At 44.5% G+C, this 27,937-nt stretch overlaps 1 protein-coding gene and 1 long non-coding RNA gene across 7 annotated transcripts in view; both read right to left on the minus strand.

The window, feature by feature from the left end:
* Nucleotides 1–228: 228 nt before the first annotated feature.
* Nucleotides 229–27,937, minus strand: part of ACSS3 (acyl-CoA synthetase short chain family member 3) — a 178,453-nt gene continuing 150,744 nt past the window's right edge. For all 6 annotated transcript variants that reach the window (XM_029597103.1, XM_029597104.1, XM_029597108.1 and 3 more), the window contains 4 exons: nucleotides 9,205–9,327; nucleotides 7,318–7,417; nucleotides 7,035–7,210; nucleotides 229–735 (listed from right to left, as the gene is read on the minus strand). In XM_029597103.1, the coding sequence (XP_029452963.1) occupies nucleotides 667–735; nucleotides 7,035–7,210; nucleotides 7,318–7,417; nucleotides 9,205–9,327 (468 nt within the window). In that variant the 3' untranslated portion in view covers nucleotides 229–666. The remainder of the gene's footprint in view (nucleotides 736–7,034; nucleotides 7,211–7,317; nucleotides 7,418–9,204; nucleotides 9,328–27,937) is intronic.
* LOC115089125 lies at nucleotides 21,992–24,674 on the minus strand. Its single transcript, XR_003856010.1, has 3 exons — nucleotides 24,334–24,674; nucleotides 23,177–23,253; nucleotides 21,992–22,579 (listed from the first exon to the last, which is right to left on the minus strand). It is a non-coding gene; the product is annotated as an uncharacterized LOC115089125 (long non-coding RNA).

Below are 27,937 nucleotides of genomic sequence, written 5' to 3' on the forward strand. Positions count from 1 at the left end.
ATCACTGCATTCTTTCTCTGGGTTCTTTCTTCACATTGCCTTTTCCACCACCATCATCATTATCATCATCTTCTAAGATACTCTGAAAAGATGGCCTTGAGCCCTTGAGGAATGGACTCTCCCACTGCTGTCTTTGAAGAAGTTTATACAGTAGGTCAGAGATTCTTAACTCCGGTCCTCAAGGGCTGCAAGCAGGACTTTCAGATTAAGCAAGATAGGCAAATTAGCTTCGTTCTTATGTATCTTTATTGCTGGATTAATATTTAGTGTGGATCTCTTAAAAAAACAAAACAAAAAAAAACAAACAAACCACAGACCTGTCTGTGGCCGCCTCTGAGCGATCTGCTGTAAGTTAAGTATTGCTTAACCTTTTTAGCCTAAGTAGTATCAAATATACGACTATGATGTAAGAATCACAAAGGAAAGCGAAAAAATATTCTGATAATGCGATGCATTAACACATTACCGATTGTCAAGGCAAAAGTCATTGAAGTTGGAATATTTTTCACTTGGCCATTCAGTCCTGACATCACTGTCTTCCACGCCACCCGCTTACATAACTAAGAGATTCCAATACATAGGGCAATTTCAATATCTAATTTCCTGAAACTCATTCCGTCCATTTGGAGTTGTTACGGAAGTCCTCTACAAACAGCTAGAATCACGCTATGCATTTTGCTTCACCACTTCTTCTATATGCAAAAACACATCCGGATCCTCAATGGTTGACGTTATCTGCAAGGTAAAGAATGGTATTTATCACCCCAGGTAAGACTAGCATATATTATTGCATATTCTTACTAGTATATATTATACTCCAGGCTTTTTCAGCCAGTACATGCTGGTACCTAGTAGTGGCACCGTTTATGCCAGTGGTTCGCTTGTCTTCCAGCCCCCAAACCCAAAAGAAATGGTGGCTCAGTACCCTCGTGGCAGTGGTGTACTGTACTGTGATGGGGTGTAGGGAGTAGAGAGGGGGGGGGCATAGTCCCTGGGTGCCAACCCTGGAACAGAGCCTGCAGGTGAGAGGGCTGGGACAGAGCCTGCAGGTGAGAGGGCTGGGACAGAGCCTGCAGGTGAGAGGGCTGGAACAGAGCCTGCAGGTGAGAGGGCTGGAACAGAGCCTGCTGGTGAGAGGGCTGGGACAGAGCCTGCTGGTGAGAGGGCAGAGCCAGCTTTAGTGTCTAACAGCTGGCAAGAGCAGCTTCTGGGTCAGCAGTTTGGGTTGCGGGGAATCAGAGCACTGGCAGTGTTGTCTACTCCAATGGAGGCGTGGGTAGGAGGAGGAGAAGGACCAGCAGGACTGTGGGTGCTCTGAGGGCCAAGTGGCCTCTACTGCTGGCGCCACACAAAGATGAAGTGGGGAGGAGACTGATTGCAATTTACATGGAGAGGAAGAGCAATGGAAAGAAAAAAAGGCACAACAGAAATAGGAAAGAATGATGGGAAAGGGAGAGGAAGTGTGAACTGGGAATAAGGAAGGGGAAATTGTAAGGAGAGGGAGGAGGAAGGGGAAGTTACAAAGGCGAGAAGGGGATGGGAGACATGGAAAAATGAGATGCAATGGAGGGTGAAGAAGGAGGCACAAAGGATGGTGTGAAGGGGAGAAAGAAGAGATGAGGGACAGAGAAGGCAGAGGATGGGGAGAGAAGTGTGAAGCAGGCCCGGCACGACTGGATGTATATACCATGTGTTTGCATGGGGCAGCAACAGGAGAGCCCAACCCGCAGCTGGCTAAAAATAAAGAGAGGCTGCACCCGCGGTGTTCCCTGTAATTTGTGTGTGCGCGCGCCCTGTGCACAACTTTTTCCGCAGATGCACACAGGTTCCGTTCTTCCACACCCTCCCCCACTTCCCCAATGGAGGAAGGCTGGTGGGCCATGGTGGAGCTCATCCCACCATACCTGAAGAGAACAGGAGGCCGCGTGTGTGTCTGTGCGAGAGCTTATGCGTGTGTGTGAGAACCTTTGTGTGTCTGTGTGAGAACCTCTACGCATGTGTGTCTGTGTGAGACCCTGTTAACATCTGTGAGAACATGTGTGCATGTATATGTCTGTGTGAGAGCGGGTGTGTATGTGTGTGTTTGTGACAGCCTGTATGCATGACTGGGAGAGCGTATGCATGTGTGAATGTGTGAGCCTGTGTGAAAACTTGTGTAAGTGTGTGTGTCTACGTGACGGCCTGTTTGCATGAGTATGTTAGTGTGAGAGCCTATATGCTCTTGTGTGTGTGTGTCTGTGTGAGAGCCTGTATATCTATATGCTTGTGTGGGGGGGGGGGAAGGGGGGGTGTGAGTGTCTGTATGCCTTTGTGCATGTGTGTGTGTGCCTGTGAGAGCCTGTGAGAGAAAGGGAGTGTGTGTGAGCATAGGCATCTATACATAAGAGAGAGTGTGTGAGAGAATGAATGTGGTATTGCAAGGGTATGTGTGTGTGAGAGAGAGATAGATGGAAGATAAAGGTTTCTGTGGCCTTACCACCCGCAATCCATGACTATCTCAGGGTGACTGGAAATCAAAAGATCCCAAGTATAGAGAGAAGGAGATTTTTTAATCCTTATTTTTAATTATTGTGTGTAATTTGATGTTTCTGCTGTTTTAAAACATTTGTTTTTTTGGGAAACATTTTTAATTATTGGATTTTTTTTATTCAGATGTTTTGAAATATTTTATTGGTATATGGAAAAGTTTGGATATTCCATTCATTAAACTGATTTGAAATATTTATTCTTTTTATGAATACAAGTTTACTATTAAGATTGATGTTTTATATTTCTTGATTTTATTATTTGTTTTATGAAGAATGGTAAGGTTTCTGTTTTCCCACTGTTGCTTTGCATATAGAAGCTGGCTTGTTGTAGGTTCCAGTTCAGTTCTTTTCTGCACGTTTCTATTTATACTTTCTAATCTCTTTATTGTGTATTTCTTCAGGGTCTGTCTGCATTCTACATGTGTGCCCGAGGTGAGATATTTAACTGGCATGTAATTTCTCTGTAGGGATCTATAGCCATCTGATTTGTTCTGTTTTTCTAACAGGAGGGTATTGGTGTTCTAGGGCCTGGTGTAATATGTACGATGTTGCCTTTCCACAGATAAGATTATTACTGTTTGAGTGCTGGCAGTTAGGGTTATTTTGGTATGGGAGGTTTAATATATTGCAAATGTAATTCAGTTTATTCATGGCTTTCTAACGGCCAAGCTCACACCCAACACCCATTACAAAAATCTAATTCCATAGGAGTTCCAAGTGTCTTTTTTGCAGAGTTTTCTTTTTGGCACCGCAGGAGTGCCTATAAATATAATAAGCATGTTGTAAGTGATATTTCTGTCTCAGAAAACTGTACTTTTAAATGTTCTTGTTAATTTAAAATTTGTTATAAATGCATGATTTAATTGTGCGCATCTGCAGAGGGTGATGGAGTGTGTGAGGCTGTAAGGTTTGTCTAAGGTACCTAATACCCTTCTGTTGACCACGGGTTCTGTGGGGCTGGGCGGGTGTCAGTTTTTAAAAATACAGACTGCTGGAGGGCTGCTGGGCTTTACTTGATGGGCCCGGGACAGAGACTGAATGACTTGGGGGGGGAGCACAGTAATTGTTTGCACAGGTCAGCAGAAAAGCTAGCACAGGACCTGGTGGGAAGGGGAAGGAGAGAAGGGAGATTGACAGTAGGGTGGAGGATAGAGATGTGGAATATGTGATAAGAGCGGAAAGAAAGCAGTATGTGATGTGAGGAGAATGGAAGGGTATGGGACAGGACAAACAAAAGAAATCGGAGGTAAGCAAAAAACAAAAGAAGAAAGACGGCAGCAAGTTGGAACAATCGAGTGGGAAAGCTGAGAGAACAAAACACAACAGGTAAGAGGAGGAGGAGATGAAATGTGGGAAAAGGAATACATGGGGAAGGAGAGTGGAAGCAGCTTGGCAACCCCTAGCTCCCCCCAGCTCCTCTGTCACTCCAATGTGGCCCTCAGCTGGACCCGCGCACTTCCAGGCACAGCTTGCTGCGTAATATCTCAGGAGCTCCCGACGCAAGCACCGAGAGCCCTAGCGGTGAATGTGGGAGACTGAGATCCTGGCTTCTCTCGTCAGGAGGGGCGCAGCACAAACCCATCTGGAGACATTTACTCCACAAGAGAACTTGAGCTAATCGATGCAGGGCAATGTTTCTGCTGAAAGACAGGACATAACGAAGCACTTCTATAAAGAACAGAGCTCCTCTCTAAGGGCCAGAGACAGTAACCATTCTCCCTACAGGTACAAAAGGGAAAAAAAAAAAAATCCCATTAAGTACATCTGGCCTTAAAAAGAGCCGTCTTCCTTTGATTCAAGTTGCTTTCTCTGGGCTAAATTTAGGCTCTTAAGTTTTGGGTTCCAAAATTTAGATGAAGTTTCAGCTGAAAATTTAGACTACTAGGTTTGTCTGAAAATCTGCCTAAATTTAGGCACTGAGCATTTTTTAAAAACTGACTCCTATAAAATGAAACACTTGGCATGTTGTACACAGAGGTCAGTTTTTTTATCCATTGGGAGTTGCCTTTTCTAAGAGGAGACGTTATTTTGTAATTAAGCACTCGCCAAGGAGATCAATGAGAATTTTCTGCCATCTTTGATAGAATTGAAAAAAGATTTAATACTTTTTTTTAATTTACTGCCAATGGCCTTCTCGGGAGAAGAACTGATAGAGAGTAAACAAAATGAAACAAGTCTTAAAAAAAAAATGTTAATTAAAAAAAAAAAGTTTACAGTGTCAAAGGCTTGTAAAAAAAAAAAAAAAAAATCATATTGGATTCTTTGCCAACTGTGATCCCTTCCATTAAATGGAAAAACCCACTGAGAAGCAAACCACCTACAGAGAACGGCAAAGTCACGTGAGCAGTGATGGACCCAGCCAAAGAAGGGTGTGTGCATATACTGTAAAGAAATAAATTTGAATGCATATAATGTATAATATAAATAGAGAATATGATAACATAATAAAATATGATGTATGCATTTGTTATAAGAATTACTAAAATACAAGATTAGACTGTGAGTCTTCTGGGGACAGGGAAATACCTACCTTAAATGAATTTAATCTGCGCTGAAGTGTCTAAAAGGTGGAATATAAATCAAATATTTATAATATAAGCTCACACCCCCTTCTTTGGTTGGTTCCACCACTGCTCACCCTATTGTACCTTTCGGTGAACCAACCCAATATCTATTCAAAGCCTGGTAGTAAAAGCCCATCCAAGGAAGTGTAGGAAGCATGGAATTGAGATGAGTCTGACCTCATCCCCTCTTTCTCTTATCCCCCCTTCCAAAGCCCATCTGATCCCCTCTTTCTCTTTCTCCCCTCATCTGATTCTCTCACTCACCAAGGTTACCCCCCCCCCCAATCCCTCTCACACAACATGGTTCACTACCCAACCCTCATTACCCCTGGTTCATTCCCTCCCCCCACTCATGAACCTCTCACTTACCCCGGTTCACGTCCCCTCCCCCACCCCAGTCCACTCACTCAGTTCCCCATTTCTGCTGGTTTACTCACTTCATCCTCCACCTGATCCCCAGTTGGTTCATTTTCTTCCCTCCATCCCATGATCCCCAGAACACTTTTTCTGCTCCCACCTGGACCCCCTCACTCCCAGGTGAGGGGGGTCCAGGAGCAGAAGGCTGGTATTTTTGCAGTGTCTCTGGCACATCCTCTCTCCTCCCCTGCTGGGGCCTGTGTGTCATGCTTTGAACCACATGATTCAAGTGCGCCACTCAGACCCCTGGGCAGGGAAGGAGGGAGGATGTGCCAAAGACACTGCAAAGCTGCCTACCTCCTCCAGCAACTCCTGTTTGGCCTCAGGAGCAGATTAGTGAGGGGGGTGCTGTCCATTGCTAGCAATCTCTCTCTTTTGGGGCAGGCAGGCAGGCAGGCAAAGGTAAATGCACCATCCACTGCCACCAATGATTGACTTCTGGGAGTGGGCTCAAGTTCCTGAGAGAGAGAGAGAGAGAGAGAGAGGTGGTGCTGGAGAGTACAGGGAGGGGGAGCAGCTCAATTTGCATACTGGTGATGCAGGCATGGGGCAACTTTCTTCTTTATTTTGGTTAGATGTGGTGGTATATGAGCTTTCAAAACTACAAAGACATCTACTTTAGACGAAAGAAGGGACCTATTTGGTCTTGATAGCTCATGTATATCATTTTTAGACGACGACGACGACGACAAACCTTTTCCGTCAGAAAAAAATCAGCAGAACCAGAGGTCATGAGCTGAGGCTCCAGGGAGGAAGACTAAGAACCAATGTCAGGAAGTATTTCTTCACGGAAAGGGTGGTGGATGCCTGGAATGCCCTACCGGAGGCAGTGGTGAAGTCTAAAACTGTGAACGACTTCAAAGGGGCGTGGGATAAACACTGTGGATCCATCAAGTCTAGAGGGCGGGAATAAAGTGGAGGCAACAAAACACTGCACGGAGCGGCAGTAGCCACAGAGGCATTCACGGAGCGGGATGCCAGTGGCCAGTAGTTAGTGTTCCACCTTCACGGAGCGGAAGGATGGAGGGCTGCTATCTCCAAAAAAATAAAATAAAAAAACAAACAAAAAAATAAAAACAGGGGTGGGTAAGAGTATGGGGCAAGGGGGTGGCCTGCTTGTTACAGCGGTTAATTCCCCTAATTGAGCTGGATGTCACTTGGATGCAGATACGGAGCTGATCTCTAAATTGGTGGTGGGGTGGAGGGGAATTAGGGCTGGAGGGTACTGGAAGCCAATAGTAACAGGCGAGAGAGAGAAAAAGGGAAAAAAAAAAGGATAAATTGCGTAGCTTGCTGGGCAGACTGGATGGGCCGTTTGGTCTTCTTCTGTGGTCATTTCTATGTTTCTATGTTTAGCTGTTTTACACAAGCTCAATAAAAAAAAAAATAGCACGATCTGCAGGACCCATACTTTCTCCAAGGCCAAAAGAGCTACCAAAATTGTGACCAATTTAGATGGGCAACAGATGACCAATTATAACTTAAAACTAAAAGAACATACAAGTGCAATGAGGGAAGTCCTTACTTGATAAGGCTTGCCATTCACAAGTGCAGAAAGCGTTGAGCGAGGTATCTTCCCAGAACGGGTCTTGGGTAACTGTTTTACAAACACGGCTTTTCGGAAAGCTGCAACTGGACCGATTTGTTCTCTGACGAGCCTGACAATTTCTTCGGCGAGCTTTTCCTCTCCGACATTTACGCCTGGTTAGAGATTCCAAACAATGCCATTGCAATAAATGCACTGCGTGACTAGCGATAGCGCAGTAATGGGAAGGACTTTGGAAACATGTTAGCAGATTGCCTCTTACCGTTTCTTAACACACATAGTGCTAACGGGACGTGACCTTTTAAGGGATCTTCTAGGCCAACAACGGCACAATCTGCCACAGCATAATGTAAGAGCACTGCCTGAAAAAAAACAAAAAACAAGTATGTAATACAATGAAATAAACATATGCATTAACCACGCTGATTACCTCCACCCGTCAAAAGTCTGCAATTACAGTAGAAACCTGTTCAGTGCACTAAGCCAATGGCATGCAATGTAATCTTTCATGTTTTTTTCTGTGCCGTGAAAGATGCTTTGTAATCGCAATTATAGCGAGCAGACGTGTTGATTCCAGTACTGTTATGCTACTGAGAAGCTTAATGTATCTGGCTCTTGTTTTGCTGCTTCTCGGCATATACCTGATGGGTTCCAACTGCTCGGTAACTAGAAACCTGTGAATACAGACTGTGTACTGTGATGTGAGCAAACAAGTGCCCTGTTTTACAAAATACGGACAGAACGTAAAAATGAAAAGCAAATATTAATGCAAAAAAAAAAAAATGTTGCTATTTATTAGCTCACATAATGTAATACTAATGCTGAGGGGGGAAAAAAAAAACTTTAAAAACAGTTCAATGCCAGAAATCTTATTTTCAAGTCACAACATATGACCTACGACAACAGCTCTTTGGCTGTAATCAGCTTTTGCTTCATAGAATGCATGGGGAAAAATCTGAAATACTTTCCTTATTCGCAGACAAATGCAGACATGCTCACCATGTCCATCACTCAGAACTGGACACTCGCCTGTGCCACAGCTTTTCTCCTTCCTCAACTTTCCTCCACCTCCCACTTCTTCCTTAACAAGTCTCGTATATTCCTCCAATTTATCACACGCCTATTGGGGTTACACTGCTGTTAGCTGACCCCCAATACCAATAAGAGAGTCCCCACACTCGTCCTCTTACTTATCTGCTCCATCTACACTGTGGGGCAGATTTTAAAAGTTACGCGCACAAATGTAGGCCCGATTTTATAACATGCGCGTGGTTGCACGCGCATGTTATAAAATCAGGGGTCTGCGCACGCAAGGGGATGCATACTAGTGCAACTTGCGCGTGCCGAGCCCTCGGGGAGACCAGCTGTCTTTCCCTGTTCCCTCCCCCCCACCTTCCCCTCCCTTCCCCTACCTGTCCCACCCCCCAGCCCGAAACACCCCCCCCCCCCCCCGTACCTTTGTTGTGGAAGTTACGACTGCCAGAGGCAGGCATAACTTGCGCACGCTGGCCGAGTGCTGGCGCACGATCCCCCGGCCCAGCAGCCATATGGAGTCTTCTGGCCACACCCCTACCCATTTTTTCAAGCCCCGGGACTTACACACGTCCCGGGGCTTTACGGGCACCGCTGGGCCTTTTGAACATAGGCCCGGCGCGCATAGGGCTTTGAAAATCTGCCCCTTTGTTTTCTTATTATGGTGCTACTTTTCTTTTTTTTCTTTCTTTCTTTACTTAATATGTTTATATTCTGCTACATCCAACAGATTTGTTCAGGAAATAATCACATTAAACAGATACATAACAAAACAAATGTACAATAAAAAAAACAACAATCATAATTACAACAACAATAAAAGTCATTCCTCCAGCCAAGCCATGTTCACTTCCCCATCAGGTGCCCCCCTTCTGTTCAAATGCAATCCAATCAACAATTTCTCATGTTGTCCATCTCATAATACAACATTCATACAGCATGGTCTGTAATACTGCTAATTTCTCTTACATAATAACCTAAGATTTTTAGCTTTTTCTGGGGCACAAAAGCATCCATGCTGCACTGCTAGCTGAAACTATTTTACAGTGTTCAGTCTGCTTGCAGTCTACCTTCTGTATCCAAGTATACAAATTTCAACTGGGAACCCTTTGCTTACTTCCTCAAGAGCCCCTGTTGAAAGTCTGTGGCCTGCAACATTGATCACGTCATCAACACGAGACAGAACATATAGGTAACCATCTTCATCCATGTACCCAGCATCCATGGTATCATAATATCCCTGAAAAAAATCCAAAGCAAGGCTAATTCAGACTCTGTTTTCACCACTGCTGAAAATAGGTTAAATCTTCAACCCCCCCCCCCCCCCCAAAAAAAAAAACCAGTACACAAAGAAAACCGCTGGATGGTTCATTATGCTACCCTGTCCTCCAGGATACATGAGCAGCAAACAAATTTTTGCTTCATACTTGTTTTTTGCTTTATATATATATATTTTTTTTTTATTTTTGCAAACTAAAGTGTCCATATTCAATATCATGCTGATTATTCAGTACTTCCCCCACTTATGTAGTAAACTTTTAGCTGGATTTAGTTCATTATCTGGCTGAGATCTGAAACTCAGTTAGCCAAATAGCTTATCCAGCTATCTCTAGCCATGCCACAGAGTAGTCCCTAAACACAGCTGGATAAACTTATCCGACTATCTTAAGATAGCCGCGTATATTAAATAGTGCGACTGAGTATCCCTTCAAACCTAGCCGGATAAATTTATCTGGCTAAACTTTGCAATCCAGCCAGTGACCAAAAATAACCCCTTCATTTTTTAGCGCATGTAAAAACCCATTTAGGCTCACGCTAAATAGATGCAGTACGCACACATCTGACTGTGTACATGCCCTAAGCGAAACAAAATGGCAGCGTATCCCTGCCCTCCAGTACATTAAAGGAATGCCTCATGTCAGTTGTAACAAACCATTATTATTTCTGTTCAGCTCCTGTCGGAATACACATTGGGCCCAGATTTATAAAAAGTGATCCTCATAGGCAGAGAATGGGAGAAACCTCTTCATAAACCATGCTCCCTGTATAGTTTATGCAGTAACAATTTCTCATGCTGTATTGAGTTAAAGATAAAACTAAACATTTTACAGTATATGCTGCTGGCTGTTCTGTCATTTGACTACTGTTTGTAGGAGGACAAGCTACAGAAACTGAATTTTTACAAGCATCTCCTAAATAAAAATCTTATTTCCTGTATAATAAATAAATATAGCTGTTTGTACAGTATATTACAGGACTACACTTTCATGGCAATGTGCTGTACTGTACTTCTTACGGGAAATAAAACATTATTTAAAAAAAAAATGTGTCTGTCAAAAGGTACAATTCATTCCATAAAAAACAAACAATCTTATTTTGCTGCAGCTCAATTTTGTTCCTAATCAGGAGGCATCTGGAGTACAGTTAATGCTTTTGCCCTATTTCTTTTTAGAAGCACCAGGCACAGCGTCTCCATTAATCAACTGCATGGAGGCAATTTATCAAATGGATCAAAACTAGGGCATTAAAGAACATCTGTAGTGGTGCATACTCTGAAAATGTTCTCTGCTCTGAACAGGTTTAAAAAAAAAAAAAAAATTGCAAGGGGTACATTTTCCAAACATAAAGTGCATAAAAATTAACATTTACATACACATATGTGAGGCATCTGCGCGTAATCTGTATATTGGCATATTAGGGGCATGGTTTGCACGAATGTGCGCAAATCGCTATTTTAAAAGCTACTGATGCATGAATATCATCAGCTCTGCATGAGTGGATTTACTGCAGATCATTTATGCACCAAGTTCAAACTTTCACAGTATTTTTCAACTTGGTATTTGGCGAGCTGGCTTCTCCGGGTGAGTGGACATTACAGCACGCCAGGGGATGGGAGTGGTGGAGAATCTGACTTTCAGAGAGCATACTGCAGTAGGACACATTTTTTTGGCTCAGTCAGAGGAGCAAGTTGTGTGCAGGTTCAGATTCAACAAGGATCCATACTCTACCTATGCCACCAATTAGAATAGGACCCGCACCCTACCCCCCGCAGGGGCCACGCCTTGCAAGTACACATCAAAATCACCACTGCCCTGGCATTTTGGCCAAGACACCTATAGGAATCACGGCTGGAATAAGCCAGTCTGCCATCTCCATATGTATTAGGGATGTGAATTGTGTGCCCGATCGTTTTAACAATCTGGATCGGCTGGGGGAGAAAAAAATCGGATTGGAATGATTTTTTTTTTTTAATCGTTTTTCTGAATGGTGCGCACTTACGCGAGTTAGCGCGCACTAACGTGAGTTCGTGCGCACTATCAAAAATTGTTACTTAATGGTTTAAAAGTAACATTTGAAGAAATGTTCGTTAGCTAGAGGTGCTTGGTGCTGTCCCCCGTGGCCATTTTGCTACCAGATATAGCACACACTAGCCAGAAATTAAACCACTGTAAATATAATAAATGAATAATAAAGTTTTTTGTTTAGTTTTCTATAGTATGTTAATGTTTTGAAGCTCAGGTTGCAAGTTTCTTTATTAAATGTTTTGTTTTGTTTCACTAAAGTAGAATATAGAGAAGTACTTAAATTTCATGTTATGTAAAGTTTCTTACTTTCTTTAGTTTAATACACAAAGTACTTGAGCACAGTGAATGGGGGTGGGGGGGTGGGGAAGAGGGATGTGAAGGGGGAGACAGCCCCTGCAATCAGCAGCTCTGATTTTCTGAAGAGATCTGTCCTTCAGAGACCAGGAAGTGGCCCTTCATCTCCCTCTTTCCATTCCCTTTGTCAAGCTACCAACCGTTTCCATTTCCCATCCCCCATATATTAAACCATCACCTCAGTGGGAACCTTGGTAACATCAGTAAATAAGAGGGCAGCCAAAAGGAATACATATTCATTCCTAACTGACCTGAAAAGTGTCAAATTGTATGATTTTCTGTTAGTGCGCACTAACTCACGATTGTGCGCACTAACTCCAGTTAGTGCGCACTAACTCCAGTTAGTGCGCACTAACTCCAGTTAGTGCGCACTAACTCCAGTTAGTGCGCACTAACCTGATTAACAATTTTTTTACGATAAATCGGGGAAATTTTTATTGTATCGCACTCTTTAACAATTAATGATGATATTAAAAATATCGGACGATAATTTAAATCATTAAAAAATGATTTACATCCCTAATATGTATCAAGCAGTTATTGGCTGTGTTTCTCAGGAAAACACACTACTATATATCTTAAGACAGCAACACCAGCAAATAATGACAGATTTCTACCACACTGCACACTTCCCATCTGACTGGGGGCAATTGATGGTTCTCAAATCCCTATAAGGGCACCAGGGGCTGACTAGGTCACCTATCGCAACCTCAAGGGCTTCCACTCTCGTAATATGTAGATGGTCTGTTATGCCAAGAGGGATCATCATAGACATTGTGGTCAAGTTTCTGGGCTCCAATCATGATGCCTACATCATCTGGCTGTCAGGAATTTATGACCCCTTCCAGGAATGCTCTTCTCACTACTACCACAGCAAATAACCTCTTCTTTTTATTTCCTTCATATCTAGGTGGAGTGACAGCATTCACTCAGGAGGACCGCTCTAACCATGTCCTGACCAACTGCCCAACACTAAGGAATATCTAACTCTCCTCTTTTCTGTTCATCTCCTACAGATGATAAGAGGATATCCATTCAAAACCTGGCTCATGATCCCGTTAGCTAACCCACAGATCGCTGCAGATTTTTGGTTGCCTGATAGGTGCTATCTTATCAAGTGTATTAGACACAGCATAATTCCCAAGAACAATTAAGTTATCTAAGGTATCACGTAGAGGGGCAGCCAAAATGGTTGAAAATAAATCAAATTTCTCATATTCAATATTACCTCGTCGTAGGGAACATAAAACACTAGATGATGTAGACTTATCAGACAGGTGAACTAAAACTGAGAATTTAATTAAAGAATGGTCAGACCATGGTACATTTTGAATCACAACAGAATAATGACTATAATCGTAAATGGAGGTGTTAATAAAAACAAGATCTAAAACACTTCGATATTGGTGGATAGGACTATGAATAATTTGACTCCAACCTAATAATGCTAAAATTTCAATTAAAAGATTCACATTCGGAATGGGTGTAGGGCTATTAATGGCCAAATTAAAATCACCTAAAATAATCAGATTGTTAAGATCAGTGGGGAGGTGATGCTGAGTTTGGCTCAGCGATGATAGCTGAGCCAAACTCAAGGCAGACGGGAACCTCTCAGGGAGGGAGCAGGATAACAAAGTCCCAGGTTTTCCGGAGAGGCAGGAGACAAGTTTCTCAGTGCAGGCAACTAATTACATCAGTGAGGGGGTGGGTTTTCCACCCGATGACAGCTGAGCTGAACTCAAGGCAGATACTGGGAACATGTGAGAGTGTAGGGGAGTCCCAGAGACCAAATGGGCTGCAGAGCTCTGAAGGACGTGCAAGACTTTAAATTTAATTTAGTTTATTTAAATCTGATATACCACCATTCAAAAACATCAAAGCGGTATACCAGATAATAAATCAAATAAATTGCTAATCACAATCCTAGGTAGAGGGGCATTGTAGTATTTATTTATAAATATTTATATTCTGCCTAAGTCAATCCTGTTGTTCTAGGAATGAAAGCATTAAAGCCTGTGTGACAAGAAAAAAGTCAGAGGACTTTAAGATTGATTTTATCGGGCCAATACAGTACAGTGCGCTCCGGTTTTCGACGCACTAGCTTTACCCCTTATACAGTAAGGGGTAATAAATAGCGCATCGAAAACGTGCGTCCAACCCCCCCGCCCCCCCGAAACTAATAGCGCCCGCAACATGCAAATGCATGTTGATGGCCCTATTAGTTATTCCCGCGCGATACAGAAAGTAAAATGCGCAGCCAAGCCGCACATTTTACTTTCAGAAATTAACGCCTACCCAAAGGCTGGTGTTAATTTCTGCCGGCGCAGGGAAAGTGTACAGAAAAGCAGAAAAAAAATGCTTTTCTGTACACCCTCCGACTTAATATCATAGCGATATTAAGTCGGAGGTCCCAAAATTAAAAAAAAAAAATCAAAAATTTAAAAAATTTAAATCGGTCGGCGGCCCGCGGGTCAAAAGACGGACGCTCAATTATGCCGGCGTCCGTTTTCCGAACCCGTGGCTGTCAGCGGGTTTGAGAAACAACGCCGGCAAAATTGAGCATCAGCTGTCAAACCCGCTGACAGCCGCCGCTCCTGTCAAAAAGGAGGCGCTAGGGACGCGCTGGTGTCCCTAGCGCCTCTTTTCACCACGGGCCTTAATTTGCATCTTCTTCCCCCATGAATCGTGCGCACGGTGACAAACCTGTGACTGTATTTGTGGACGCAGAAAAAGTAGAATCAAGGAGGACACCTAAATCTCAGGCTTCATATTTAATTTGAACGTTAATGTCTTTAAAGGACAGTGATAAGGATGGAATCAGTCCCTGTCTTTGATAGAGATAGTATCTCTGTTTCACTAAGATTTAGTACCAGTGTTACAAGATAACCAATCACTGATCTATGAAAGGCAGAGGAAAAGTTTGTCAAATGCTGCAGAAATAGCAGAAGTGATAGGGAAGAAAAACAGTATGTCATTGGCACACAATTTAAAAGATATATCAAAGCTGAGAGAGGATATGGCATATAGGAAGCAGATAAATACTGTATAGTACACGAAAAAGTGAGGATCCTTGTGGGACCCTTGTAGTAAGAGGTACTGCAGAGGAGGTTGATTTGTCTGTAAACATTCGGTAAGACCAGTCTGTTAAGAAAGATGAAAATCAGTGAAAGACAGTAAAAACTACACCAAGAGAATATAGTGATTTAAGGTGTCAAAGGCTGCAGATAGATCAAATAAGGACCAAAAAGTATTTAAGTCCCTTATCAAACCCCTCCCTGATCGCATTGAAATTACAGAGATGGGGGGCGCTGTTCACACCCAATGTGAGAGGATGCATGTCGGCTCGGCTCCATCCCCTCCGGGCCTAAAAACCCCTGAAAAACGCTAAAATTAATCTACTTTTTTGGCGATAAATCTCTTAAGACTCACTGATAACCACACCAGTTTCCCACTATGACCAGCAAGCGGAAACCAACTGATCTCCGTCAGTTTTCCTACGGGAAACTTTCTACTGACTTAGGCCAAGATGGCGCTGACTGCCAGGACTTGGATTCTGCTGACGCAGGCGAATCTGTACACAGTGTGCAGGATCCAACAGAACCCGAATCGGGTTCCTCGACCACGGTACTTACTCGAGATGAAGCCAGACGTTGGTTTATTGAATTGAGAGCTGACTTGAAGCAATATAAAGTTGACATAATGGCGTCAGTGGCCGACCTCAAAGATGATTCAGCAGCCATGGGAAATCATGTAGATGAGGCAGAAACTCGTATTGATGGCCATGGGGATGCGATTAATACCCTGGTGACCTGGCAAGACACGGCCGTCGCTGACTTAAAGGCGCTACAGGAAAAAATTGAGGACTTGGACAACTGAGGAAGGAGGAACAATGTGAGAATAGGAGGGGTCCCAGAAACTCCCAATTATGTAGATGTGAAGCAGATCGCCACACAAATCTGTACTTTTATCCTTAATAAAGGAGAAGAGGACCAGCCAGGGGGCTAGGGAGCTCCCTCAGAAGTCAGCTTTGAACGTGCTCACCGGGCGCCGGGGCCCCATACAGACCAACAGCCTCGAGATATTGTCCTTTGTTTCACCAGCTTTCCTTTAAAGGAACGTATCCTGCGAGAGGCAAGGCAACTGAAAACCATCAAGTGGCATAATTGCCATATCTCCTTATTTCAAGACCTAGCGCCCATCACGCTCAAAAAGTGATATGAACTGCGTGAAGTGACGGCTGCTCTGAGAGATCGCAATATTCGCTATCGTTGGACATATCCATTCGGTCTATCTTTTCAATATCAGGGATCCACTCACCAAATTGTTTCTCTTGAGGATGCAAAAGTAGCCTTTCATCAGGTCCAGCTGCCTATTTCATTTTCCACCACCAAGATGGCGGAACACCTTCCTCCTCGTGACACAGCTCCAAGGTGGCAGAGAGCTGGGAAGGGCGGCAAGAGACTGTGCCGCCAGCCAGAGGGCAACGGTTCACAAACCTCTGAACATGGCTGAGGGAGAGATGCCTCTTCATTTTTCATTATCTTCAGAGGGACTTTCTCAGTTCTTGTACTGATACCTAGTGATTCCAATGTCAGGTTTGGATCCTGTATTGAACGTTTATGTATGTTTATGGATATACTGGTTAATCGTTATGTATAGCTCACGTGGAGCCACTATGTTGCGCGCCAAAAGCATTGGGGTTTTTTCTTTTTTATTATATATCAATGTTAAAATGCATAGGCTCGTGGGGGGGGGGGGGGAGGGATTCACATGCTCATTCCTCTGCTTGGATGGCCACAGGTCCTCCGGAGTTTGGTATTCCATAGCAGGACATGGGATGCAACAGGATATACAGGGCTCATAACCGATCATATGGGTAATGCTACTATTGGGAGGCATGGGAAGTTGGGATTTGGATATTACAGGTGGGAGGTCGCGGTACGAGGGGTGGTGATTCTTTGGATGCTTATCTACTGCAGGGGTCTGTTGGATGTAGGGACCACAACATTGCACTATTATGGCATCTCAATTATTGTCCCTGAATATAAAGGGTCTCAATTCCCCCCAAAAGAGGCAGCTACTCAAGAGAGAACTTTATAGGCAAACGGCTGAAATAATCTTTATTCAGGAAACGCATGTTAGAAAGCATCACAAACACTTGCTAAACTTCCCGCGTTTCACTACCTCTTTATGGGCTGCTAGCACGCCTGAAAATAAATATGCCAGGGTTGGTATCTTGTATTCTTCTTCATTTGTCCATGAGCAGATCCTGGTGGTAACGGATCCCAATGGCAGATTTATACTTAATAAGAATTAAAATAGATAAACGGATCTTCACCCTTCTTAATGTGTATTTCCCCAATCATCGCCAGGTGTCCTTCATAAACTGCCTGTGTAAATTATTGCAACAATTTGCAGAGGGGGAGGTAGTTGTGGGTGGTGACTTTAACTTTGTCTTGGATCCCACTAAAGATTCCAGCTCTGATATACAGTTACAATTAGCGGCACGGCGTGCTTGGTATGGAGTTATGGATAAATGGGGTTTGGTGGACATATGGCAGTCTAGACATGATCATTCCCATTCTTATACGTTTTACTCAAGCCCCCACTCCACGTATACCCGCATTGACTATATTTTTATTTCTGCCACCATGCAAGCTAGGGTACAGAAAACTGATATCGATAACATTACTTGGTCTGACCATGCTCCTGTCTGGGTGGTCTGCAATATGGGAGACTTAGGCGGTGGGTTTCACTCGTGGAGGCTTAATGATAGTCTCTTCAAGGACCCTTCTTTTACCGCAGCCATATCAAAACAGCTTCAGGATTATTTTAGTGCCAATCAAACTGAGGGTATGTCACCCTTTTTAGTCCGGGAGTGCTCTAAGGCAGTAATTTGGGGTTCTTGTATAGCTCGGGCAGCATTCTGCAACAAAGAGAGGGACGCACAGAGGGCACAGCTAAACCTGGAACTCACTGACCTGACTAGGTGGCATAATAGTACCCAATCAGAGAGGCTTTATCAAAAAATTCTAGCGGTGCGGGCCCAGCTTCGGGCGTTGGAAGACATGGCTATTAGCCATTATCTGACCCTTCTTAAACAGCAGTACTTTGAAGGAGGAAGCAAGGCGGGCAAGCTTCTGGCCAGACAGTTGCGTGCAGCCCAAGCTCAGACGACAGCTGCTAAGAACACCCAGGGTCAGGTAGTTACCTCATCAGAGGCAATACGCCAGTCATTTACTGACTTTTATTCAAGACTCTTCTCCCGCGACAAGACCATTGCTCCTGATACTATAGGCGACTACTTGGTGTCTATCGCATTGCCCAAGCTTACCCCTTTACAAAAAGAGGTCCTTGATAAACCTATTTCTCAGCAGGAAGTGTTGGCAGCTATCAAGAAGTTAAATCCCAGGAAGGTGCCTGGGATGGATGGCTACACAGGTATTTACTACCATAAATTTGCCCAGTTATTAGCTGGCCCCTGACTCTAGCATTTAATTCCCTTTTAGAGTGTTCTGAATTCACCTCGGATGCTAATACTGCGGGCATCACAGTGTTGGCCAAGCCGGGCCGAGACCCCATTCAGTGTAGTTCATACAGGCCGATATCTTTAATCAATATCAATTTAAAGATTTTGGCCAGGATCTTGGCCGCCTGGTTGAATGGGGTTTTGCCGGGACATAATGACCAGGTGGGCTTTGTCCCGGGGAGGCTAGCAGTGGATAATGTCCGCAGGGTAGTGGATATTATAGATATGGTGCACCAAGAAGGCCAACCAGCTGTCCTTCTTGCGTTGGACACTGAGAAGGCTTTTGATCTTGTCCACTGGGACTTCCTTTTCTAAACCCTGCAGGCCATGGGGTTTGAGACCTCCTTTATTGCTTGGATTCGCAAAATGTATACCCACCCTGCTGCCAGAGTCAAGGTTAATGGGAGTTATGGTCCTCAGTTTTTAATTCAGAGAGGGACTAGGCAGGGGTGTCCTCTTTCCCCTCTCCTGTTTGCTATCTTTTTGGAACCTTTTGCAATCCGCATTAGAGGCAATACGGGGAATCCTCAAGGGAAATGCCCAATTTAAAATCTCTCTTTTTGCTGATGACGTTATGTTTACCCTTACCGATCCTGAATCGTCATTGCAGGGGGTTATGGATGAGCTGGGCGAATTTACCGCACGATCTAGAATGAAAATCAACTTTGATAAGTCGGAGATACTTAACTTAACTCTATCCCCTACTGCAGTCACGGTATTACAGAAATGGTTCCCTTTTAAATGGGCACTCACGTCTCTTAAATATTTGGGGGTTCAATTGGGACTGCACACTAATTTATTATATGATTTGAATAATCACCCCTTCTTGATAAAATTCGGAGCGATTTGGATAAATGGTTGAAACACACCCACTCCTGGTTAGGCAGGTTGGCCATTATTAAGATGAATGTGCTGCCTCGCTTTCTATATTTTTTTACTACGATCCCCATATATCTCCCTGCTACTTTGCTCAGGAAATGGCAACAATTGTTAGGTCATTTCATTTGGAGGCGACGGCCCCCTAGGATAGCCAGAGCTACACTGTTCAGACCAGAGTACGAGGAGGCTTACAAGTGCCTAATCTCGTTTGGTATTACAGCGCAGCGCAACTCAGAGCGTTAGTCACCTTTCACGCCAGTAGGGATGTCCCACAGTGGGTTAAGTTGGAACAGGCCCACTTGGGTTGCTTCCCAATTGATGCTCTTCCTTGGCAACCCCAGTCGCCCCGGGGAGACAATCTCTCCATTGCATTCGCTTTGCAGACTACCATGAGGGTATGGTGGCAATGGAAATCGGTACTGGCATGCTCAGAGTGTTTCTCTATGATGACCCACTTATTTACTAACGTAGTGGTGCCTCTGCGGGACTGTTCCATGGCCCACCAACAGTGGATACAGGCAGGGGTATTCAGATTGGGTCATGTTTATCAACAAGATGTCATGGTTTCTCATGAGAACCTACGTAAAGTGCATGCTTTTGACACTATTGATTTTCTTCTATATGCTAAGGTGTATCTCTTTACACTTAAGGGGATTCGAGAGGGATCCATCAGATCTAAGGGCATGCTTTTTGAAATGTTTTGTAAAAATGCTTCCTCCTTGAGGGGAGTGGTTTCCAAGATATATACTCTCCTGAATAGCCGGAAATTGGGTCCACTGCGACACCGGACTTTATGGGAAGAGGAATTCCAGACCTCCTTGGACGACAAAGATTGGGAACAGATTTATACTGCCGCTCATAAGTGCTCCATTTCAACGGGACTCTAAGAAAATTGCTATAAACTGATTTACCGATGGCATTACTCGCCAGTCGCCCTCCATAAATTTGCTCCGGATATCCCCAATACTTGTTGGAGAGGCTGCAATGCCAAGGCTACTTATTATCATATTTGGTGGCAATGTGCCAAGGTAGCCAAGTGTTGGCGGGAGGTGTTTGAATGGATGATCCTGATTCTGCATACCCAGATTAAAGTTGAACCATGGCATGCGCTGTTGGGTTTGCCGCTAGCAGAAACTTCACAATCCACGCAGAAACTGGTTTTACAAGTTTTTATTGCAACGAGAGCGGAGATTGCTCTCCACTGGAAGCGGGAAAACACACCCGCCTTAGCTAATATTTTGCAACGATTACATTCCTACTATCAGCTGAATAAGCTCACAGCCTTACATCAGGATCGCATTTTAGCCTTTCAAAAAATATGGAAACCCTACTCCGATTGGATGGAGGCCCAGAGGGATAGGATGGCGTAACCCATGCGTGATCACTGGAGCAGATTGGGGAGCATACCTCGAGGACCCTGGAGATGGATTTCTAACCACACTTATGTATATCTCGACCTCTCGAACTTCACCTGGACTTTGTCTGGACTCTATCCGGCTTTTGTTTGATACTTCCACTTTGCCACAAATATACGTAATGTAGCATACCAGTTGTTGTTGTATACACTAATTATGCTCACTATTGTTTATTGTTTGCTACGTGTGCTTAGTATATTGGACATGTTCACCTGTTTTCGGATGTGTATCATGTGATGTGTTGTTTGCTACTGGTTGCCAATAAAAACGGTTTAAATATAAAAAAAAGAAATTACAGAGATGCAGTTGTCTCTGTATTATGGCATGGGCAGAACCCAAACTGTTATTCATGTAGTAAATTATTATCAGTTGGAAATCATGTAGCTGATTGTGAACTACTTTTTCAATAACTTTAGATAACATAGGAAGAGATGAAATTGGTCTGTAGTTTGCTAATTCAAGGGAATTAGCATTAGGCTTCTTAAGGACAGGACAAATTGATGCGTTTTTTAAATCAGTAAGCGTGAACAGTAGCTTTGACAAAATTGTCCAGCTCTGACCTCATAACCTTGCTTAATACAGTAGAACATGAGTTAAAAGGACAAGTGTTATCCTTAAGTGAGGCTAATATAGAGCAGATTTTGACCGTCAAAGGAAGATTTAAAGCAGACCAAGAAACTGGACACACTTATATGACTGTCTATTTTCATATGTATTGAAAATTGTTGTTTAGATGGTATATAGCTGGTCACACTTGTATTAATCCAGGTAGGCCTTCATCTCTGTGAGGTAAGAAAAATAATTTTTTCATTACATCTGCAGCTTTTGGGACATACAGGTGAATTAGTTAAGCTTGCTGCAGCAGCCAGCCTCAGGTGAATGCAACTCCTACCAAAACTGCTAAATGACACCTCTTCTCTGTGGGAAATTATGCTGTAGTTGAAAGAGCCACTTCATGTTTGCTCCTGGTCTCCCTGTGCTATGTTGTGAGTAATGGAGAAGCATATAAGAATTTTATCTCTTATAGATAAAATCCATGCTTGTGGCTTGGCTGCAGTCTGCACTCATATCTCTGGCCCTTTGGGAAGGTAAACGTAGACTTCAACTTTTGAAGTGTTGCGCCCCTTACAATTTGGGCATTCAGGAGTGCTAAGTATAGACTGCACATCCAAATAATCAGAAATTACACATAGGCAGTTGTAAGGGTAGAGGAGGATAGAGATTACTGGAAAGACCTGCATGGAAAGCTACGTGCACAGCAACATACTGCAATAAGCTCTCCTTAAAGGGGCTTTACTGTGGGTAGAAATGGATCATAGCATGCATCAATTAAGAGACAGAGTCAACAAAATTAAAATATTTAACTTTTATATCAAACTCAAAAATGTAAACTGTTTACAATTTTTTAAAAAATGGGAAAAGGGTGGGAAAAAATAAGGACTAAACTATTTACATAAAAGAGGGCCCAGGGACCTCAGGAGACCTGGTCCTGAATGGCCTAGGGGGCAGGAGGCTGTGGCGGTTGCCTTTAACCATCAGCTCAATAGCTGCTATGAAACTATCTTGAGCCTGGGCTAGTTGCTCCATCACCTCAACAAGGCTCCTGATATCAGTTCTAACCCAGCTCATTTCCTCAGTCATCCTCTGCATTGCCAGGCCCATAGCTACCTGAGACTCTGCTTCTTGGCCTGGTCACTGTGGCAGCCCCTGCATCCAAGTGGGTGCAGTGCAGTATCTGGTGGGAGTTCAAAAGCTAGGTTGTCATCTTCCTCACCCTGCAGTGGCTGGGCAGCCTCAGAACTAATGTACTGAGTCCAGGGAGCAGAAAGGAGAGGAGGCCCTACAGGGAAGGGGAGAGGGATAGGTGGGGCAAGGGGCAGGAGAGTGGTCGCTGCAGGGTCTATCACTGTCGGTTGTGTTACTATGGTGGTGGTGGTGCGGGCGCAGCGGCTGCGACTGCAGGAAGGGCTGGGAGCTTGCCTTCTTCTTCCTCTTCCAAGCTGGTGTTTTCTGTGAAGACAGCAAAAAGTATGTGTGTTAATTCATCAGTTCATATACTGTACGGTATGATGTGCATCATCATATAAGAGGGCAGTGTATTCCTGGGGGAGTTGGACGAAATGATAAGTGCTCCTAATGGTGGAACACTCAAGGCCATAGATGGGTTCTTTGAGATATGGAAGGTTCAGTAAAGCAGTCTTTGAAAACCTGATGCCTAGCGATTGGGGCTTGGAGGTAGGCTCTACATCTGGGTGGTTTGTGTTGTTGTGTGGTCTAGATAGCAAACTGTCAAGGGCCAGCATGCAGCCCCAAGTCTATGGGTCATACTTGTATGTAAGGCATTGACTTTCCCCAGTAAGAGTTTTAGGAATAAGTTCCCACATCCTCTTGAGTTCAATACTAAGCCTGTGAATGTTTTACAAGTAGTGCTTCATGACAGTTCTGCCTGTGACCCAGGGAATAGGCAAGGAGAAAGTTAATGTGCATGAGGGTTTCTTAAAGCTCTAGGGTCTTGTAGAGTGACAGGGCCATAGTGGGGCCTGTGATGGAAGCAGGAAATAGACAAGTCATGTTGACATCTCACTGATGGGCATTTAATGAACTTACTTCTGGCCTCCTCCTGCCAGACATGCAGCCGATCCAGCCACTCCCCTTCTTAGTATCTTCTTCTTGAAGTCCTCAATCTATACAGAGAAATAGAAATACAAAGTTTTGTGTTCCGTGTAGCTGATTCTGCAACCTCCTAATTGGTATGTTTCAATTTTTTCAACTGAAGCCTCGATTCTGATGCTTGGCTCTTTGCTCTCCTTTCATGCAGCTACATGTGTTGTCCTGTCACCTGGTCAGAAATGGGACAATCCCAGAATAGCCAAGGAACTCAGCTTCAGGAAGGAAACAGCAGGCCAGTCCAGCCATTCAGACAACCCCATTCAGAAGCACTATCATTTAAAAGGGAAGAATCTGGAACTACAGATAGCACACAGCTTTGGGGTCTAAGTTCACAAGTAAAATTGGCCCAATTCTTTCCCTTCTGGAACAGAGGCACTGATCTGATCTGCTACACTGAGTCAGCTATAAAACCTGAAACATGTCCCTGAGGATGTTCTTTCCCTTACTTGGACTTTTATTACACTTATGACCTTTGTCTGACTTAGTCTTCTTACCCTGCCATTAATGTGGATTGTATTTAGCTCAGGCCTTTTCACTGTAGCTCAAGGCACGTTACATGAAGGTACAGAAGGTATTTCCCTGTCCTCAGAGGGCTCATAATCTGAGTACCTGAGGTAATGAAGGGTAAAGTGACTTGCCCAAGGTTACAAGGAGTAGCAGTGGGATTTGACTCTGGCTTTCTTGGTTCTCAGCCCACTGCTCTAACCACTACGCTGCTCCCCCACTAATGTAATACTGTATGCCTACTGCCTCTTGACCTACCAGAAGCACACACTGGCATCCATTGCACCCCACCCCAACTGCCCCCAACCCACTTAATATCCCCACCCTCACTTCAAGCCAACCCTCAACTGCCCCACTCCAATTGCTCAGTAACCCATCACTAACAACCCCACCCTAATCCCCAATTTCCCTCTAACACATCCCTTAATGAACCTCTGACCCTTAAATTCCCCTTCAATTACCACCTCATCTACCCCTAACATCCCCCCCAACTTCCAATTATCCCCTAACTAATCCCAACATCCCCACCCCCAACTGACTCCTAAACCTTCCTCATTCACCCAACTTCCTAATTCCCACAAAGTTCTTACCCTATGGGAGTAGGAAGCTCTTCTGTTGAGCTCTGCCTGCAGGACCTTCCATGCCTGCCTCAGTTACTTGTTGTTTCTTCAGATCCCCAGACTGGAAAAAACAAATGTTCATTCCTCACCACCGGGTACGCCAGCTGTGATACGCCCCTGGTGGTGAGATCTGGCTGCCTTGCCAGGGAGGGGGAAGGCCATCTTGGAATGAGCCCACCCTGGAAGAATGGGAAATTCGCACGTGCACAGAAAAACAGACATTTTGCAGACAAGTACGCATGTATGAGTTGACTTATGAGCAAACATTTATTTATTTATTTAGAGATTTTTATATACCGCAGTACGTAAGGATATACATCACCGCAGTTTACATTTAACAATAACTTAGCAACAGGCTTTACAATTGACATTATTAATAAGTATTAATTAGAATTAATTACTAGGGATGTGCAGAGCAAAAGTTTATGTTCATAAGTCCATAAGTCGAAAGGGGGGGTCAATTTCGGTCAATATGGACATATGGAGAATTCCATAAGTTGAGTCTATGTCCATACGTGCAAATAAAAATTTAAACCCCTCACCCTCCTTAATCCCCCCCCCAAGACTTACCAAAACTCCCTGGTGGTACAGCAGGGAGTCAGGACGCCATTTCTGAACTCCTTTGCGAGGAGCACATGACGTCGGCGTCACGTCGGAGTGACGCGGCGTCACGTGATTCCCCGCGCGATCGCTCCGGGACCCTCGTTGCACCCAAAAGGAACTTTTGGCCAGCTTGGGGGGGTCAGGAGGCCCCCCCAAGCTGGCCAAAAGTTCCTTTTGGGTGCAACGAGGGTCCCCCGGAGTGATCGCGTGGGGAATCACGTGACGCCGCATCACGTGATTCCCCAGCTTGGGGGGGGGGGGTCAGGAAATGTTGAATAAGTTGGAAATCCGATCGTTTTCGCCTCATCACTTTTTTAAGTTAAAAAAAAAAAAAAAGTTGCGTTTTACATTTAAGTTCAAAACGAATGCACACCCCTATTAATTACAAATAACAGGATTGACGGAAAACAGGCTGTACAGACCGTGGACCATCCATTAGTGTTTAACATACAAAAATGAAATTGAAGTAACTAAAAATATTTACGAACCAACACTAAAACCATAGAGCATATAATACAAATTTACATTTATGTAAATAATGAACATATGTGTTCTATAATATATATATATGCATTTGTTTTTATAATCTGCACAGATATATGCGCACAGATTATAAAATACAGGCATACCTCTATATGAACCCATATACGTGCATACATGGGGCATTGAGCAGTTTTTTAAATTTGTTTATGATAGATTCAGTGGGAAAAGCTTATGCAGTAAGGGGAATTAGATTTCTTTTTGGGTTGGGGGAGAGAATTTGTAGGAGACTTGAGCAGATCTGGGAGGTGGTGCACTACAGTGCTAAGTAACTTAGGCTGTCCCAAACACCAGATGACTGAAGCTGATGGAACAAAATTGGAAATGGAGAACACAGCATTTCCAAAGATTTCTCTGTGGCTATCATTACCTTAATCGGTGCTTATCTTGCAATTGATTGTTGTGGTTTAATGGTTCTGCATGTGGAATTCTTGATGCTAGTTCACTGCCTTTGCAACCACCAGCATGGATTGCTGCTGCCTCCAGGCTGTGAGTGGCTAGATCTACTCCTGACAATGCTCTCCCCCACCTCCTACTGTTCCCTAGGGGTGTGCATTCGTTTGCAACGTATTGGCAATCCGCAACGTATATGCCATATTCGTTGTATTTGTGGGGTCACGAAACTTATGGCGAACCCCCACGAATACAACGTATCACTAATGAATAAACACCCACTCTCCTGACCCCCCAAGACTTGCCAAAAGTCCCTGGTGGTCCAGCGGGGTCCTGGAGCGATCTCCTGCACTCGGGCCGTCGGCTGCCAGTATTCAAAATGGCGCCGATAGCCTTTGCCCTTACTATGTCACAGGGGCTACCGGTGCCATCGGTTGGCCTCTGTCACATGGTAGGAGCACAAGATGGTGGCGGCCCTCCATTGCTCCCACCATGTGACAGGGGCCGACCAATGGCACCGGTAGCCCCTGTGATATAGTAAGGGCAAAGGCTATCGGCGCCATTTTGAATACTGGCAGCCGACGACCCGAGTGCAGGAGATCGCTCCAGGACACCCGCTGGACCACCAGGGACTTTTGTCAAGTCTTGTGGGTGGTCAGGAGGGTGGGGGTTGTAGTTAATTAAATTTAAAGAGTTGGGATGGGATTTTTTTTTGGGAAACGAATACTTATGTAACTAATGAACGGATCGGGATCCCCCGAGAACGGATGCAATAGGTTTGGGTCCCGACGAATACGAATACCGAATGGGATGAATCCGTCCCTGCTGCACATCCCTACTGTTCCCTGCCCACAGTGCCTGAAGCTTCGATCCCCCTGCCACTGGTTAGTGGCAGCCAAGGCCCCAGGAGCGGCAGATCATTCCCGGGCACTCCGCTGGATCACCAGGGGGGCGCCAGAAGGGTGGCACAACGGGGGGGGGGGGGGTGGGGGGGGGAAGCAGCATGAGGCGGGGGCTGGGCAGAATTTTGAAGGGGCATTTTTTGCCCTTTCAAAATTCTGCCACCTGAAGTGGCCACGAGCGGCGGCGGACCCCCTAAGTCTCGGCGCCCTAGGCACAGGCCCAGCTCGTCTAGTGGTTCCTCCTGGCTCCGAGCATCTATTGAGACAGAGGCTACATGTCAGGTCCCTGATGAACGCTTCTCAAAGGAAGATAACTCCCTTAATCTTGCAGTCACAGTACTTAAAGGGAAATTTAAGAGTGCACAAGAATAGAGAACATATGAAATTAGGATGCTCAAACAAAGCTTTGAGATAAACAGTAAAGGGATTAAGGGCATGGCTTTCTCACCCATTATCAGAGGTAGGCCCTTTCAACTGTTAAATTTTACTCTCTCATATCTGTCAACAGCCACCCTCCCCTTCCCTTTGAAAGCTGTAATGGCATATGCAAGAGGGATGGACATTTGGGAGAAATGAAATAGGAAATGAGACAAAATCTATTTCATTTCATTTCATTCTCAAGGCGAAACGATTGAATATCTGACAAAATTTTGTTGGTTTTCATGTTTCATTTTTAAAACAAAACATTGATACATCGGACCTAGGCCAAAGGCCTATGCCAAGGCCTCGCCTAGAGAATAGGCCGTGACCCAAAGCAGGGCAACACCAGGGCCTATGCCAAGGCCTGATGCTGGGGCCTCACCTAGGCATAGGCCACGGCTTGACACAGGAGCCATGACCTAGGCCCGAGAGCGATGCCGCAGTCATGGCTAAGGCCTGAGCCCAACCCCGGGGGCCTTGGCCGAGACCCCAAAAAATTGAAAAAAAATTTACCTGCTCAGTTGCGGTCCAGGCCCAGGACCAATGCCACAGCATGATCCAGAAGCCAATTCCTGATACTTGGGCTTCTACCTAGGACAAGGCCAGGGCCTGGTCTGGAGGTTGGGTCCTGATTCTGGGGCTCAGCTTGGAGGCTGGGTTTTGACCCCGGGGCCGAGGCCCCGGGGTCAAAACCCAACCCAACCCAACCCCGGGGG

This window comes from Rhinatrema bivittatum, chromosome 4 (genome assembly GCF_901001135.1).
Source record: "Rhinatrema bivittatum chromosome 4, aRhiBiv1.1, whole genome shotgun sequence".
In the NCBI taxonomy this organism is placed as follows: domain Eukaryota; kingdom Metazoa; phylum Chordata; class Amphibia; order Gymnophiona; family Rhinatrematidae; genus Rhinatrema; species Rhinatrema bivittatum.